Raw genomic sequence first — 19,128 nt, 5'->3', positions numbered from 1 at the left:
CCGGGGAGGGACCACTAGACTTGGGAAATGTACGTAAGTGTGACACATTGTCATTCCCAAAAGATACACAACAAGACATATTATTTAGGCTCACTCATCCCCTCTGCCGCAGAAGTTTTTTTTTGTTCCTTATACACCTAATAGAGTTATACATGCCGGATATTTACCCCATTATAAAATATAAAAAACAAAAACTTCAAATATAAAAAAAAATTGCAAGCATAGAGATTGTTTATTGCAGAAATGACAAGTGATGCCTCTTCTCCAATTAAATGTACCTGCCTGTTTCCATAATTTACATTGATCTGTACATGTGCACCTCAGTGTATGATCCCGGCATGAATGAATGAATGAACTCCCATGCGCATGTCATTTTAGCTTGGTCAGTCCAGATTGACGGAGATCCTGAATCTAGAGGAGCACCAGGTGAAGATGTTGGCACTGATGAAGGAGCAGGAAAATTTTAGATAAATAGTTGTGAACAGGCAGGTTTATTTTTTTGCAGAAAACACATAAAAGACCTTTCTCTTCTGCAATAAAAAAAGTGGCTTGCTTAGAGATTTTTTATTTTTTGGTTTAGTTCTGTTTAGGCTGTTGGAAAAATTTTATACAGTCACCAACAAATTTCTTCCCATAGGATTACATAATTATATGCTTTTAAAGTGTATCTCTAGGTTAAACTTTTTTGTTGGATCCTAAATGTAAGATCAACTATGTCCATAGGGTTATGTTTATTTGCCTAGTGGTTGAACTTGATGGACTTTTCAACTTTTTTCAATCTGACTAACTATGTGGTTGTGGTACTGTGTGGTACTATGTAATGTCAGCTCAACTCAAGTGACATAGTATTCTCCCTTTGCTTCTCCCCAAGCAGCTACATAATATTGGGAGGTGAGAGAAGATGCAGCAGAGCTAGGTCAGCACAGACAGTATATGGAAACTCCCAGAAGAGGAGAATGTTATAATGTGGAACAAACCTGTGCTAGAAATTTGTCTTTTCCTGGAGTGGGAAAACTGTAGAGTTTTTTTTAAAATAAAATATCATGTATGAAAAAGAAAACCACTGATTGTAAGCATTTAAAACCATTGCATTTGCCAGAAGCTGGCCAAATAGAGCTTGAAAAAAATGTTATTGTACTGGACAGTACATGCTCACATATCCCTTCTTGGACCCCCTTACTCTTTAATGAGCAGAAGATGTAAAGGATTTTGGTTAGTCACACACAGGAAATCATTATTAGTACCAGAATTAATATGTCAATTTACTTTACAAATTTTTAAAACTACGTAACTGTTGCTACATAAAAGCAAAACTCCAGCCAAAAAATATAAAGGTAAAGTAAAACCAGCTTTACCTGTAATATTCACATACAATTCAGATATTTACCTGTAGTACTTTTTTCTGCCAATAGATGTCTTTAGTCTAATGAAAAACATTATTCAACCAACTTTTTCTGAGCCCAGGTCAGCCTCTGATCGGATACTGAAAGGCGAAGCAGCACATTCATAATTCTTTCAGCACATACAGCACTTATTTTGCAGATTTCATTGTGCTGCTTCTCACACTCCAACCCTTCTGTTATTTTTCTACTGTTATTGTCCAGTTGGGGAGATTTATTTCAAGTCCTGTTCTGAAAAAAAGCAACAGGCAATGAAAATAAATCTTCCCATCCTGAACAGGTGTCCTTAGCTGAGCATTTTAATGGAGTATGGATTGCCTTTGCAAACAGCTTCAAAGTAGACTGCAGTGTGCATTGTATGACTTTAGCTCATCTACTAGGTGAAATAAATATTTTGTACATGTGAAGTTAATAATCTGTTTGGTATTAAGGCCTTGGACACAAATGTTCTCCGGATTTATGTTCTCATGGTCTCTCACTAAAGATATGGGCCTACTCTAGCTACACAACACAAAGTGAACAAACATCCCACTATTCATTGCTTGGATAGAATATTGCTGTTTAAAATCTGGTGTCTATGTAAAGGGCAAATTAAACCTGGGCTCCTAACAGCTCTCCAATATGGGATTATTAAAGATAAAGACCTAAACTGTTAGAAATGTTATTTGTGCTCCTATAGTATCCTGTGTATTCTGGAAACATATATCTGTGTACTTCCTGGTATGTCAGTGTGCCTAGGCACTCCCAAGCCTACAACTGCTGATCTCTGGTCTTAGAAGATTTGGCGTAAAATCTGGTGATGTCATTACAGTACTGCTCATTGTTCTTCTTGCTGGAGGCTCTAATGTGAGGAAGCCCGAAATGGCTGCATTAACATAAAGACCCAGTGCAGCATAAAGTCAGTAATGGAGAAAGATCAGTACCAGGGAGACCACAGGTAATGTTTTTGTGATAGCATAGCAGTTCCTTTTTAAAGGTCCAGGACAATATAATTTGTATATTGAATATTTTAAAAGAGCAACCTGAGTATAATATTTTTTTCAATCTCAGGTGATGCTTCAGTTTCAGTTAAAATACCCAATAGTTTCTTATACAGTTTTCCCAGAGACCCAGATGACAAATGTGAAAAGTACCCACTAGCTTCAGTCCATAGAGGACAATTACCTCTTCTTTTGTTGGGTATTAAATTGAAAATGAAGAAAACATTTAGAGAATGTGGGATGCTGCAAGCTGGGTGGCCCATGAAAATTTAAAGCCATGGGGAACAGAGCTGGATATTATGTCAAGGAATCTCATCTGTCATCAGCAATAAAACCCCAAATTGAAGCCATTTAGCCACATAATGGCTCAGCTGACCCACCATTTACATAAGGTTGCATTGAAAGCAATACACACAATTTACTAACACATAAAACCTAAAAACCTAAGAACGTTTTACTTAACTGTATCTGAATTTTATTTTTATATGACTTGTTTGGTGCAAAGGCTAATCGCATTAGAATTCAGCTTTCTATAACATGAAAGGCTCCCTTTGAAGCTGATATTTATTTAGTTATATTTCACCATCCCTTATTCTACATTTTATGGCAATGAAACCACTAAATGATACCTTTCAGTTTTCATTACATATTTTAGTTTTATTATCACTTTTATTCAATGCAAACAGTTTGTGGCTGATGGAAGGGGCCAGCAGGTTGCTGTACATGGCCTCCTGGAAAAGGAAGCTGTGGTAATCCCCACATGTGATGCTGAACATCTATAATTGAAAAAAAATAAAATTCATTGTGTAGCTTCCCCAATCCCTCCCACCCCCATGGACTCCTTTTTGCCCATTATAATGATGAACTCCCTGATTGGCCTATACTAATGTGTGGGCTTGCTTTAGTCCCAAAAGAAGTGGCGATGCTTTACCCAATTTAAACAGCCTGACATTTGTGTCCTCGCAGGTACCCACACTTTATACCTATCAGCAGATTGTTTATGTTTTTCGCTGTTACTTTGTCACTTTAGGAAGACAAGTGACTGCAAATTGGATGTGTTCTCTCTTAGGTGATTACTCTACATGTTTCTATATTATTTTTTTTAATATGCAGGATCTGGCATTTAAATTGTTGCATCAATAATGACTTTATTGCAAACTGCAGTAATAATTCAAATGTGATAATTACAAATACACAATACATCTGCCAAGCCCTGGGGCTATGCCAAACAACACCGCCCTGTCTGGCAGAGAAGGGGACTTGATCCTTCACTAATTTTCTTTGTTTAAAATCATCCTCTCCACCCTGCAACTGTATAGCGATACCCCTCTGTCACTCTGCTCTGTCCTTCTGTCAGCTTCTGCAGCAATTAAAAATCAACATACTTATAGTATATAATATTATATAATATATATATAGTATATATAGTAGAAAAAAGCTGCTTGTGATATGCTAGGTAATTATTAGACACAATTGTGTTCTGACACGAGTCATTTCTGAGGACAGTGTTCTTATCAATGGATCTCAACCTATTAACCAGATCTTCTTTTGTTTTGTTTTATGGGAGGAAATGTTTTTGAGAAGTGTACACTTATCTGTGGGGTACTGGGCAAACCACCTTTGCAGTGAATTTCAGTTGTTTTTGCAACGTAGCTGATAGTGTGTCATGTTGTATTGTAAAGTCAGAATATTATCTGTGTGGCCACCTTTAAATTTAGCAACAGCTCTAAAAAAATGATACAGTAGTTTCTCACACTAAACCCCATTATATGTAACTTTTTGGTACTGAATATTCCTTTCATTCTGCAGTGTAAATTTAAGACTATGTTCAATATGGCAAGGAAGTTGCAGTGCTGTTACTGCTTACCCATGCCAGTGAACTGATGAATTGGGGGGGGGGGGATACTAGAATGAGCTTCTAGCAGCCACAGCCCCATAGAGAATAAATTGGGGTGGCAGTGAGCAGTTCAGTACTGCTCCCAGCTGTCCACTGGCAAACTTCCCACTGCTGGTTTATTAAGAACCAGTGCTGGCACAAGTGACTGATCAGCTGGCAAGGTGCCAGCCATGAAGAGTCCTGCTTTAGGTCAAAAGCTGTCCTAACCCCTCTCTGCCTGCTGCCTAAACCTAACCCCCCTCTACTTAGTACCTAACCCCCCTCTACTTAGTACCTAATCCCCCTCTACTTGGTACCTAACCCCCCTGGCTTCTTGATGCCTTACCTTAAACCCCCCTCCCTGACTCTTAACCCCTTATTTGGTGCTTAATCCAAACCCTCAGTGCTTAAAACCACTGACTAACCTACCTAACTCTCAGGTAAGTACCTACACTTAACAGTTAGGGCAAAAATTTGAGCAGCATGATCCTGGAGAGACTGCACTAGGCACGCCTAGGAAGTTAGTACATTTGATAGTATACCCTGTTCATTTTGGAGCTGTGGAGAAAGACTAGCAGGGGGTATAAAAACACTTTTACCAGTTTTAGGGTATGTAAAACAAAGAACAGAAATGTAATATATTGTGGATTACCAGTCCTTAAATGTGGATGCATTCATCTTCATTTCTTAGTTTTTGCATATTCTACCAGTAACACACTTACTTTCCAAGAATGAAAATGATAATTCACTGTATTTATGATGGAGCGTAATTATCACTCTACAGAACACGACTACAGAACACTTATCCTTATTGATACCATAAATGAAAGGCGTTCTGTAGCCGATACAGAGAATACAGGAAATTATCAACAGGAGGAATAATCAAGGCAGGACCAGAATGGAGCAAATACAAGACTTTTCTAGAGCTGCCCCAACTCTCTGGAATTGTCTTCCTCGTCCTATTCAGCTTGCTTCTACTTTCTGCTCCTTTAAAAGAGCTCTCAAAACCCATTTTTTTAAACTTGCCTACCCATCTTCTTCTGTCTTTTGAAACCGTCACTACTTCCCACCGCTACATATCTCCCCTCCTATTTTGTGTTACTTCCCCCACCTACTAGATTGTAAGCTCTTCGGGCAGGGTCCTCCCCTCCTCCTGTGTCACTGTCTGTATCTGTCTGTTTACATACACTTTAAATAGTTATGTCTTCCTGAGAATCTGACCGTTGTCATTGCTGGTTCAGAATTAACAAGTAAACAGATGGAAAGATTTGATTGGTTTATAACTATACAAGAGGCAGTGCTGGCTTTAGGGTAGAGAAAATTGGGCAATCGCCCAGGACACCTTTTTCTCCAATGCCCCAGCGAAGAGAATGCAGGGCTGCAGGAAGCTGGAATCCTGGGCATTTTGGGCCCCAAATTCATATTTTCTCAGGGTTTTATTTAAAATTGTCCCTGACAGCAGGAGATTCAAGTGAAAAAAAAACAATACACCCCCCCCCATTTCAGAATACCAGGTTATTAGCAGAAAAACCAACATAAGTACTTGTGCACGTACAAGGATTTGTATTGCATTCTGCCTGGAGAAAGTCATCACAAGATGTTCAGACCGCAGTCAAATATTGTTTTATATGAGTTTATTAACCCAGTTAACTGACTCAATAATTGTAAATCAGCACCACACCCACCACACAAAAGATTCTCCTCTTCAATAAAAAGAGAAAAAACAAATCTAAAATCAAGATGATTCCTGAGTAACATTCTGATCACAAGTGTATTTAATCTTCCCACCCTTTTGTATCATTTCCAGGAGGATCACTGAATGTCTGGGCTCACACCCAGTACAATGTCATATTGAGTCAAACGCCTCAATCAAACATGTTAATATTGCATATAAAGTGTATGTAAACAATAGACACCTCTTATTCGGTCCATACTGATCCATTAAAAAAGGGTTTTGTCATTATCTGTTTTATTATTGCTTTTATGCTCTCCCTTTTGGAAAATTATTTTGCTGACCTTACAGGTTTATTGCAAAGCTACAAAGTCTCTGAACATGGTATTCTCACCAAATTTGCTGAAGAAGTCCGAGGCAATGGGAATATGTCATAAGTGAAAAATGTATTTATTTTTTCCGAAATCAAAGTGCAAATATGGTTCCTGATTTAAACTGTCTGCCAACTGTTCACTACAACATAGTATTGTGAACATAACTGTAAAAAAAAATTTTTTTTTCATTTGTAAACACATTAATGCAATCTTAATAACAATGTCATGTTCCAGGGTTTTATAAATCACTCAGGAACAACAAGTTATATTTGCAAACTAGTGAAAATCATCAGCCCATCCCTAGCAAGGAATCTTGTAAGCTGTTATCAATGACTGTTATCAATGACATTGTTACCCTCTTACCCTGTGTATGTGGTCACACTAGGACATAAACCGTGTTGTTGGAAAAGGAAAGAAATATGTTTTAGGGTTTTGAAACGTTTTATAGGAGATCTATACTGGTTTTGTTTCAGTTTTTTAATTCTTTCCATAGGATGTGAAAAGGTTCCATGCTCCTAAAAGAACCCTAAAAATCTCCGGATTCAGCAGCTGGCTAGAGATGTTTAATTAAGCTGGCATATGACACAAAGGATATATTTCTGTATATAATAACACAATTGCTGGAGATTAGGAATTTATAGGTAGTCAGACATGCAAGACATACAGCATTACCTTAGAAGACTTTCAATCTAGAAAAGAGGAGAACAATTATTATTGTTTAATACATAATTTGTCGTTTTAAAGCTATAAAACCCAGATCTCCTTAAATCTGCAACTTTCATGAAAGTATACTTGGTGATGCTGCTAAAAACATCTTAGTGTTTAGTGACTTTGGGTGAGTCGGTGACAACACTTTTTCCCAAGTTTGGCACAGTGTTGTCATTGTTGACTTCTAATGGAGAGCACATGTGGCTGAATTGTCTGAAACTCTTATTTTAATCCAAAGGTGTATGATAGCAAAAAAATGTTCTTTTAACTACTTTTTTTATCCTGGCCATCAATGTACTTTTTTATCCTTGTCATCAAAGCAGCATATAATTAACTTAAGTTAAAATCTTGGTTACATCTATCCCACCCTTGTAATCTTCAGATTTAAAATTATACTGCGACCAGTTGTAAATCTCTGCACACAGTTCACAGTCCTCTGCTTGCAGTATTATTGTCATAGTGCTATGCATGGTAAGTTTGAGCACCAAGTCTGAATTCACCTGACCACCACTTAGCTCACCACCTTTGAATATTACTTGTGGCCAGCTAGCATTTTTTTTTATCTTAATGTGAACTTTTTTAGATTGTACAAACTTCATTTGTAAAAATTTTGGATCCTTCTTTCCAAATGATTCAACTTCATGTGCATGACAGATACACATAAATTAATGTGTGACATGCTAAAGTTATTTTAAATATATTATAACTTGTTCAAGAAAACAATAATAGAGTTTATATTACGAAGGGAAGAACAGGGAACTTCAGCAATCAGAATTCTTCCTTAATTGATCCATCCACAGTACACTGAAATCAGATTGGGTATTGTGGGTTATTGCACGATGCACAATATACTGTTGTACTAAACACACTGAACATTGGCAAGGCGTAATGTCTGCCATCCAGGATGTGGCAGCTCTTAAACAAACCACCACACCCCTATTACCAAACTGCCTCTGGCCTCCATTCTGTATACAGTAGATAGCTCTGAGCACACAAACACAATCTAGACATATAAATGTAAAATCTAGACATATAAATGTAGTATAAAGCTATTTATTCATGGAAATATTTTAAATTTGCAGACTTCTGAAAAAAAAACCTATATATATATATCTATATATATATATATATATATATATATATATATATAGATATATATATATAAAGAATGAAAAGCCAATGACTAAAGCACAGTTTTTTCTTTACAATGACTTTTCAAATTAAAATATGCATAAATATAGAAGTGGGATGAAAGGTTTAGTGTAGTATAACTCCTTAGAATAGTATATTTTTATATACATCTATAGATCAAACCTCTACATAGATCTGATCATTAAAGCAGGAACAACTGAGTAGGAATGAGAGACAAAGAAATTTGGTTCAAGAAGAATTTAAGTTTGCACTATTGATCTCTGCCAACAACAGACTTTTTTTTATAGCAAAGCAATCAAATGTAACTGTGAAAATTATGTGAAATGAAGACCCAGGCTTTAACTAATAGCTGTATAGAAAGATAAAATGTACATATGCAACATTTTAAAACTTTCTTTAAAACTTTTTCATTTTTAAATATGGCAGTGGACCACATCACATAGTATTGCACTACCAAGTGCTGTGGTGTTCTGCGTGGCCAGATTTAATGTGTGTATTTTTATGCAGACTTCCTTTTCAACTTGCAATCCTCTCCAATGTGTATATGTACCTTTACTTTTATTAATCCGGAAGTACAAGCCCAGAAAGCAAATCCTTATATATTTCCCAGATTGACCACATATTTACTTTCATCTTCCCCTATGCTCATTTATCCCAGCCTGTAAATCATGCTTTGTTACAGTTATGAAGCAGATATGCATAAGCCTGTATAAAGCCTTACAGAACAGAGACAAGAAGGGTAATTAAGGAGGATGTGTAAAGTGGACACAACTTCTATAAGTGTTACATCAAAGCAAGAGGAGTGATTGAAGTCCTCCCAGATGTACAATTGCATTAAAATGACAGCCATACAATTGGTGCTGCTATATCACAGTGAGACAGCGCCACCGAGCGGTGATAGTGAGAACTACATAAAAAGTTAAATATTCATTAGGATGTGAAGTTTTTTTTTCTTAATGAATTGGGTATTTACACCATCAGGAGCAGGATTTAAAAACCATATAGTAGAGCAGATGATCAGAGACTGCAAATATGCTATTGAAGATTACTAAAGATTGCAATAGTTATTAATAAAATGATCAGGCTGCAGACATGCTGCAATTGTTCTTTAAGATTGGATTTTTAGAATGCATTCATTATAATTAGATTGCAAACCAAAATGAGAAACTCTGTGACTACCTGCATGGTTGCTGGCATCCTGTATGTAACTGACTCATTAAAGTAACACTATCTCTACTACAAGAATCAGGGTTTATGTTCCAGTTTTCTCAGCCAGTTCAAGAATAAAAAACAGATAAATACAATAAATCCTTGTAGCTGAAGAATGAATTAAAGCTGTTTGCAGCCTTAAAGTGCATGTGAACCTTTACAATTTACATTGAAGTTCCATCCCTTAGCTTGCTGATAGAAGCTATGTACCTACATACCCAAAATCAGCCAAGCCATTATTCACTATATATATCACTAACATATTATACAGCACAGTACATTAAATAGGGGTTGGAAACAAGAGACAGATACAAACAATTACACAGAAGACGGGAGAATCAGCAAGTATCCCCATTGAGAGGCATGGAATAGGAAACTGGCGTCACTCTGCATCTTTTCTCAGTCAATACATACATTCTCCCTGGGGTTGGTAGATACATTTTCACTTAAATGCCGAATAAAGGCTGATTAAAAAAAACAGAGAAACATTTTTTTAAAATATATTGTATTTGACCATTGGAAGGATTGAATATATATATATATATATATATATATAAACTTTCTTATTGACTCATTAGCCCGATTTATTAAAGCTCTCCAAGACTGGAGAATTTACACTTATATCAGTAAATCATATCTAAGGACAAAAAGATATATAAAATACCTTTCCTACAGCCTGGGAAGTATTTTCAACTGATCAAATGATATTCAGTTTTCTATAATTCTATATAACTAGCTGAATTATTATTTAAATCTTCTTTTATTTATCTTCAACAATACTGCCCTTCCACACAGTTTTACTTTTTTCAGTGCTATTACTGTATGCTGTATAATGACTTTTATTCTAATCATTGCAATATGATCATACCACCCACTGTTCTGGGTTATATTGGACAAAGTTTAAACATAAGTGTGTAAGTATGAAAATCTATGACTGTAAATATCCAGTATAGATGTGCTAAAGAAATATTGGAATTATGTGTCAGCAGCATGAAAGCATGGATTCATCCTGTAGTGTACCAAGGGTTCAGGCTGCTGCTGGTGTAATGGTGTGGGGGTATTTTCTTGGCACACCTTGGGTTCCTTAATTTCCAACTGAGCATCATTATATACCACTGCTTAACTTTGATTTTTATTCACCTTGTCCATCACATCACTATACCTATCTACTGATGGCTGCTTTCACCTGAATAACACACCATGTCACAATGCTCAGATCATCTCTAAAGCTACGTACACACTTGCAGTGGTTCTCATCCGATAATCGGCTCAGGGCCGATATCGGATGAGAATCTGGCGTGTGTACAGTGCCTGTCGTCCATTGTCCGAACGACCGTCCTGGCAGATCCATTGACAATGGATGATGAACGTTCCTAAAGCAAGGGAAGGGGGAGAGAGCGCAGCAGGGTGCCGCTCTGTCATTCTCCCCCTCCCCTCTCCATAGAGCAGAATGGTGCTGTATGTACAGCATCGTTCATGCATCGTGGAGTGCTAGTCGTCAAAGATCCTTTCCAATGACTATAATTGCACGTGTGTATGCATCTTAACTGGTTACATGAACATAACAATGAGTTCACCTTTGGGATTTGGTGGAATGTGAGATTCACAGGTAACAAATCTACAGCAGCTGTGTGATAATATAATTTCATTGAATGCACTCTCAGGAGTCATTTAAAAGCCAGTCTCACCTTTAGACATCACCTACATTTCAATGTTTTTATCTATTCAATAAATGCTGCAAAAACAATCCATTTACCGTTTCCGCCACCCTCCTCCTCCTCCCCTGCAGAATCACAGGCTCACATTTTTTGGAACGCTTTTAGGCTTATTACAATTAAATGTGAACATAAATTATAAATCTAATTTAACCTGATTGTGTAGCTACAAGTAATTGCACTGAACAGAAATAGAATGAATCTGTTGAACAGTTGATTTAAATTAGAAATTGTCCCAAATATTGCAGCTCTCCAGCAGGCGGCAGTATGTAATACAGACACTAGATGGCGCTGGTGTGCTGGTGAGAATACAACTAAAGGCTTGATCTCAGAGACTCTCCGTAGCACGCAAAGGTTCATGGGATGCCGGTAAACATGGCTTCTGTCGGTGATGGTATAGAGAGGAAGATGGTGTAAAGCTGAACGTTGTATGAAAGATATTCCAGGTATAGGAAGGAGAAGAAGTGCCGGCCACAGGTAAACCCTGCATTGACGGGGGACGTGCACTAGAGGGCGCGCTGGTGTATCGATCAGCTGTATCCGGGGCAAGTCACATGACTTTGTACCTGTGGCCCCAGCCTGGGTTGGTTAGTGGCCCCATGGTAGGTTATCAGTGACCAATAGGTGGGGCAGCTTCATTTCTGAAAAATATCAATATTTGGATGATACAAACCAGGAAATAAGCTATTCTCTCAATTAGTAACCCCTCTTCTGTGCAGGTCAGCTGACAGCCTCCATCTTTGTTTACATCCCAGCTGAGGTAGTTTGCAGGCCCTGCCCTCTATGTGCCCGTCTGCCTGACCCTGTATAGAAGCCCTGCCATGTTTTTATTGCTCATCCTGTCCCCCTGGGGAGATCCATGTTCTCTATCTGTCCTGCTGACCACTGGGACTGAAAAAGTCCAATATTTGGGTTGTCACTAAAACAGGAACAGGGGAGATCTTTGTCCATTTGTATCCAAGACCATTGTCACCAGTAAAGGAAGTGGGAATTGTCCCATTGGGGACACCTGTCTAAGAGGAGAGCGCCTTTCATTTTGAAAGAAATTTTTTCTCACTTCCTGTTGTGTCTGTGTGACAGGAAGTAAAATCTATTCTGCGGTGCACAGACAGCACAAACTAACCCTTTGCTATCTAAAGAGCGAAAGTTAAAGCTATAAACTGAACCTTTTCCTGTTTTTCTGGACGGGCTGCACTTCTGTAGTTATTGCTCATTCAAATGAAGAGACACAGGCAGCAGGGGATCACATTTCTGAATTGGGGCTGTAAATGTTATGGGAGGCTGCCGGTACATATGGAGAATGGCTCATGGGTTGTATGTTTTGTCTAGGAATAGGTTAAAGATTTTTATAAATTGCAGCCCCAGTCACTTTATACTCACCGAGCTCCCCGAGCACTAAATTCCTCTATTGCTGTATAATTCCCCCGAGTCTTCTGATGTCACTGATCTAAGTATTGCATCACAAGGGGCAGCTCCTATTATCACACACACACACACACACACACACACACACACATACACACACCAGGCAAGAAGGGAGGAATGGTCGGGGAGCACAGTGAGGGTGGGGAATAAAGTTTGTCAGGGGCATTAAAGAGCCCCTGTCACTTTGCCATGAATGCCAGTTGCTGATTATGTATTATGCATAAATACCCTATTATTTCTTTTTTTTTTTATAGTTTCTACCTTTTTTTAAGTTTTGTTGCATCTCCCATTTGATACCTCTTTTCCTCTTTCCTCCGGTGATGGCAGCGTGGTATTATGTTATGGTGACAGCGGGCCATGCAGGTGACAATGCAGAAGAAGAATTGGGAGACAGAGAAATGTCACCCTATACCGGGTGATTTTAGTGATTGGGATTATTTATACTTTCAAGCAATTTTATGGATTTCTCCCAGTTGGTCTTTGCTTATTCCATGCTGTAACTTCCATCCTATAGAAAGGCCATGCATTGTTTACCTTATGCCACACTGATGTCAATTGTTTCATATGTGTTAAATTATATCAAACATATATCTAGGAATAGTTACCTCTCAGCATTTTTACTAATGTTTGTGCTGCCTGTGTCGTGTCCTGGGGGTATTTTCTCCAAAGGGAGGAGAAATCTCCCTCCAATACTGTGGTCACTGGATCACTTGACTGCACTCGTGTTCCTCTGGTGAGGAAACCTGATCAAGTTTTTATCCCTGCACAGGGTTCTCCCCAGAAATGTTTTTAATTTGGGTGAGAGAAAGCTATAGGTGGGACCTGTATTGTGTCCCAGCTTCTCAGTAACCACAATAAAACTGCCGGGTGGTTACTGAAAAGTTCCGGGTGGAGCGCCCGGCTTTAAGGGTCTGGAGAGAACACTGCTGCGGTAATTTATTTATGATATATTTGTAAATATAACCAATGTATGTCCAGATCTTTCTATGGTTCCTGTACTGTACTTCTGTATATCCTGATCAGGGCTCTGTGTTATTTTGTTTTCCAGCTTATAGAGACAGGATGAAGCCTGGAAAAGGAAAAGCCGTTTACACCGAGAGGGATTTTATATACAAGTTCAATGCTGGGTCTCAAAGCTTCAATCTGACCGTTCCCCTTCACTTCCCTGTCCAGGAGAATCTGGATCACTTACATGGCCGGTTAATGCTGCTGCACGATTTGCCCTGTTTTATAGAGCAAGGTATGAAGCCAGCGTCAGGGCAGAGGCAATAGCGCAGGATTTTTCATTGCTTTCATCACTCTCATAGTCATGCAGCATGAAATAAAATACATCCATAAAATGATTTAAAGAGCTTGTTTATAAAACAGAGAATCTGACATTTCTTGTTTAATAAATGGAGCCCAAAGTGTTCAAAGATATATCCTAGATCTGTTTTACTTGCCGGAGGCCCTTTTTTTATAGACATTGTCAATTTTCTTTGTTAAAAAGGTGTACAAAAAATCAAAACGATTTTTGATAACAATCAAAAGTTTGTCATCAGAAACATAGGGTCAGGAGAATTCCCCAATCGCACAGCAGTACATGTAACTGCTCTCTTGGAGAAATTAGAAAATTTTGGGAGTAGGAAATGAAGGAAGATTTCTTAATTGAACACAGACACCAAAAAAAAAAAAATCTGAGCTGGGTAACAGAAAAAGTGGGTCTAATAAATGTTAAAGGGCACCAATATATAGAGCATAGTGTCAGACTGAGCAGGAAGATTGTGCAGTTGACTGCTTGTGTTTACTTTGTAAGAAGGTTTTTATAACCCCTGCAACTGTCACCTTCCACTTCTGGATAAAGAATCTTTGTCAAATTAACACCTCTGTGAAACTGAAGTGCTTTTCTTTCTCTAATGACAGATCTAAAAAAATCCCTCTGTCAGTTTGTGGAGGAGGAAACCATTAAAGACTTTGACAGAGAAGCCGAGCAGGCCCTGGAGGCAGTGAGGTCAGGTGAGGTGGATGCTGGGACATTGGCTAACGCGTGGATGAAATCTTATACAGAGGTGAGAAAGCACAGGGGCTGTATATAGCGCAAAGGCGAGAATATTTGTCAATCTTGCATCACTTTCACAGCTTTAAATATTTTTTTTTGTATAGCTTGCTGTTTTTATAGACATAAGAGGCATCCATTTTATTCTTAGAATGAGGGAAGTGGAATTGCCACAATTTTGATTCTGGTTCGTTTCTGTAGTATAAAAAAAGAGAATTCTGGAAATCAGAGGTGGGAAGGTTACATGGACTAGACAAATCTTAGAACAAGCTACAGTGCCTTTTATGACCACTAGGTGGCGAAACAGATTTATATTGCAGTAGCTGGGACGCATATTGAGATAAACTTTAAAGAACTAAAATAATCATTTGGAAGCAGGCAGGTTCTTGGGACATCACCTGTCTCATAACTAGTAGTAACTAGTTTGGAGGATTGCCCATGTACATTTGTTCATATAGAGTAGGTAGATGTGATGGGCAGGTATCTGAAAACATGTGTCCATGCAGTGTATGGTATAGTAAAAATTAGTTTTTTCTTCCTCCCTGTGCTGCAGACTACACTGGAACATTCCCGTCCAGAGGAACCCAACTGGGATGAAGACTTTGCTGATATTTACCATGATCTTATCCATTCCCCAGCTTCAGAGACTCTTCTCAACCTGGAACACAATTACTTTGTCAGCATCTCTGAGCTACTGGGAGAAAGAGATGTGGAGCTGAAGAAACTCCGAGAGCGGTATTTTGTTTTTACAATGCTACTCTATTGGATTCTTTCCAAATCAGTAATATTTTTCAATTGTTCAGTTAATTGTAATGTAAATTATAATGATTCCACCACCATATCTCTGGCAGCATGTAAACTGATTTTTTTCACTGAGATCAGCAATCAGAGTGTCATTAAAGACAATTGTTACATATTCAGTTGGAACCATGACCAGGTTATGGACACAAATTGTTCATTCACTGGTGGTAAAGATTATGCAGTCAATTAAAATGCTCTAAAGCTGAGCTCCAGGCAAACGCCTTAATACACAGGAGACCTGATTGTTCTTTGCTGCAGATAAGTAATATTTTAAGGTCTTAACCCCACTCATAAGTGGACTGTGTGAGGAGAACCTGCAGACTGATGAGCTCATCCGTCATTTACTCAGCATTCTCCTTCCATCAACATGTTCCCTGTTGCCGCATAAGCGCTCTAGCACCACTTATTGGCTCTTTGTGCTGCTTCATCCTCTTCCATTTTTTACAGGGGCTTCAAAAGGCTATTGTCAGGTCAGATTTAGGTGCTTTCACGGCTTGCATTTAATGAAAATAAGTAGCATGAATTTATGCATTGTATATCTGCCTGGAATTCAAGTTTAGTCAAATTTATGTATGCAGAAAAGCAAAACTGTCAGCAATGTGTGCTGAAAAGCAAAACTTTTTACCGTTAAGTATATTAAAAAAACAAAAGAATAAATGCATTCAAGTTGTCACATTTCAAAGTTTTGAAGTGTCCACTGGTCTTAAATTGATTAATGTTGTTGGATTGAGATGATTTTTTATAATATATAAAAAAAGACTAAAATATATCTATTATCACATACAGGTTGTTAAGGTTTATGTACATATGACAGATGCACTTTAACTATCACAGATCTCATTTTCAGAAAAATTGAAAGATATGGTGTTATATTCTTCTAGTGCAATGCTACTGGTTTAATCATTTTTTTCTTGACACAGCCAAGGTTTAGAGATGGACAAAGTAATGCAAGAACTGGGCAAATCACTCAGTGACCAAGACGTCAACTCGGTGGCAGCACAGCATTTTGAATCGCAGCAGGTAACTATAAGGAGGAATATCAGGTCATTCCATATTAGTATACGATGAAGATGTGCTTGAACTAGTAGTGTTAGTAAACTAGTAGTTTCAAAGTAATGTCATTAAACTGAACTTGCACAAAGCAGCAGGTTCATGTGAAAGAGACCATTTCACCTTGTCCATTGATGGCATCTACTTAAATCTGCCTCAATCATGCTTTTATGTTTTTTTTTTAATTTGTGTTTTATTATTTTGTATCTAGATCCTGGAAAACAAGTGGAGTACGGAGTTGAAACAGTTGTCCACAATCCAGAAGCAGGAGTATCAGGAATGGGTGATAAAATTACACCAGGACCTCAAGAATCCAAACAACAGTTTTATCAGGTTGGGTGCAGTGAATTTACAATGTGTTGACGTATTGTGAGGTACAATAGGGCAGTAATAGCAGTCAACTGAAAACTATTGGAAGTAATTTTTGTTGTTTTGTAGCAGATGCAAAATATCAGAAATATATTCAGTATATCCACCTGTGTGTTAGTTGCCAAGGCATTTAATTTCTTCATATTTTCTGTGCATTTGTATTTCTGTAAAACCTTCTTTAGTCACTTTGTAATAACTAGGGATGAGCGCCTCTGGCATTCTCGTGAAAATTTCCTGGAAATTCCGAAATTTCAGCAAACCGATTTCACGAAACCATCGGAAGATCGAGGAAATTATAACAGGAGAATTCACAGGGAATTTACAGGATTCCCTGGGAATCCTACTGTTTGCGATCTCTGGGGCACTGGAGGTTAATTACCCTCTAGTGCCCCGGGGATCGATCGCACACTGTTCTCAGTGAATGCGGCCACGGTTTTGAATGGGGAAACTTGTAACCCATTTAACCTCTAGTGCCGGGGATTGCACACTGAGCTGATTAAGGAATTAAGGAATTCTTTGATCAGCACAGCCCGCAATCTTTGTTTTTTTTTTTTTCAAATTCGGGCTTGATCGGCGAATTTACACTGGCTATTCTCGCCTACGAATTCGGTAAGCGAGAACGGCCAAATTCGCAGCGAGATTGAGTTTTAAAAACTCGCTTGCTCATCCCTAGTAATAACTTGTTACATAGTTTAATTACTTGTCAAACCTTCTAGTAAATGTTTGGGGTTTTTTTTCCAATTTAATAAATAGTATGACAATGCTGTTTGTTCTGCAGTGAATTCACTGCGGCATTTTCACTGTATGGACAGGGTAGTCCCAGTAAGACATGTGGGTAGATGGACATAGACCTAGTGATTGTGTTGTGACACTTAAAAAGGTTTTGTACTGAACTACATACAGTTACCAGCATACAGTCTCTTGTTACTATAGTGGCCCTTTAATCAATGCCTCATTTACCATCTCATTTTGCAGCTGTCTTGGTACTTTCCTGTTTACTTTTTACATTTTTTTTTCACAGTGAAGAAATTAAAGTGCAGCAAAGCCACCTTCAGGAATCAACAGAGTCCAGCCGCTCTTTGTATGAGGAACACGGGCAGCTGGAGGAAAGCTTTACTATTCATTTGGGTAAGGTCTTTAAAGGCTTTATTTACAGCTGTGGTTCCAAAGCAATGTTTTTAAAAGAATGATCTGCTTGTATGTATCTCCCCATTCTCCACTGTCCCTTACAACAGACAGCTAGGTGTGTAGACGCCTTGTCATCGCACATTTGAGGTTCTTCGGTATCCCATTTTAAAACCATGAACATCATTATAGAGTCCTCTCCGACCATCCCCCTACAAATATAACAAACTGTCTTTAGGAGTTTGTTCCCAATCTGCCTAAAGAGCAGTTGTGAGATCCGTTACTGATCAGATACTGATGCCCTGGATATAGCATTTCAGATTTGTCCTAAAGGTGTTTGGTAGGGTTCAGTTCGAAGGCTCTGGCCGGGACACTCAAGTTCGTCCACACCAAACTTATCAAATCTTGTTTTTATCGAGCTGACTTTATGTATAGGGGCATGATCACACTAAATCAAAAGTAACCTTCCTCAATTTTTTTACCACAAATTTGTAAGTGTACAATTTAAAAAAAATGTTTTATGCTGTAGAAATAGTAGTACTTCAACCCAAAAATTTGTAGGGCTGTTCACATACTTTTGTCCATATAGCTGGTGTCACACTCAACACATTTGGCAATGTGTTGTACAACTCATGATAGCCTTTCTTTGCTTTCCTTAGAGATAACAAAAAAAAAATTGTTTCACCCAGTAACTCAATGCCTATAGTATGATTTGTGATCTTCTGCACCAACCAGTAAAACAAAAACAGCATAGACATAATGAAGTGTTACCATTTACATAAAACGTCATTCCTTTCGCTCTAGAGAAGTTAGTCCTAATTTTGCCAACATTCAATTCTGGTGCTGGGGGATTCATATGCCCATATTTACAGTATGGTGTGTTGCAGGTTTTTTCTTTCTGGGGTTCTTAAGCTGTCCATAACACCTGGAGGGATTTCAGCTTTTGTTTGAATAAGGAAAATTATACCTGGAATGTATTTGACTGAGTTGGGGAAGGGACCTACTTTAGTGTGTAACATTCTCTTTTTTCCACAGGGGCCCAGCTGAAGACCATGCATAATTTGAGGCTTCTGAGGGCGGACATGTTAGATTTTTGCAGACATAAACGCAATCATCGGAGTGGAGTAAAACTGCACAGACTGCAAACTGCACTTTCCTTGTATTCAGCATCACTGTGTGGTCTGGTTTTGTTGGTGGATAACCGCATTAATTCTTACAGTGGCATCAAAAGAGGTAA

General features: G+C 38.2%; 1 protein-coding gene across 3 annotated transcripts in view; it reads left to right on the top strand.

Annotated features, from left to right (window-relative positions):
* The first annotated feature begins 11,441 nt into the window (after positions 1 to 11,441).
* The window catches only part of FERRY3 (FERRY endosomal RAB5 effector complex subunit 3), a 30,770-nt gene continuing 23,083 nt past the window's right edge, over positions 11,442 to 19,128 (top strand). Inside the window, exons 1-8 of one of the 3 annotated variants that reach the window (XM_072400376.1) lie at positions 11,442 to 11,532; positions 13,560 to 13,751; positions 14,414 to 14,559; positions 15,100 to 15,281; positions 16,268 to 16,367; positions 16,609 to 16,730; positions 17,788 to 17,894; positions 18,927 to 19,124. In XM_072400376.1, the coding sequence (XP_072256477.1) occupies positions 11,517 to 11,532; positions 13,560 to 13,751; positions 14,414 to 14,559; positions 15,100 to 15,281; positions 16,268 to 16,367; positions 16,609 to 16,730; positions 17,788 to 17,894; positions 18,927 to 19,124 (1,063 nt within the window). In that variant the 5' untranslated portion in view covers positions 11,442 to 11,516. The other 2 variants (XM_072400377.1, XM_072400378.1) reach the window with 2 other exon arrangements.

The sequence above is a fragment of the Pyxicephalus adspersus genome, chromosome 2 (genome assembly GCF_032062135.1).
Source record: "Pyxicephalus adspersus chromosome 2, UCB_Pads_2.0, whole genome shotgun sequence".
Lineage (NCBI taxonomy): Eukaryota > Metazoa > Chordata > Amphibia > Anura > Pyxicephalidae > Pyxicephalus > Pyxicephalus adspersus.
The sequence above is the reverse complement of the archived record's forward strand: the minus strand, read 5'-3'. Positions and strand labels throughout refer to the sequence as shown.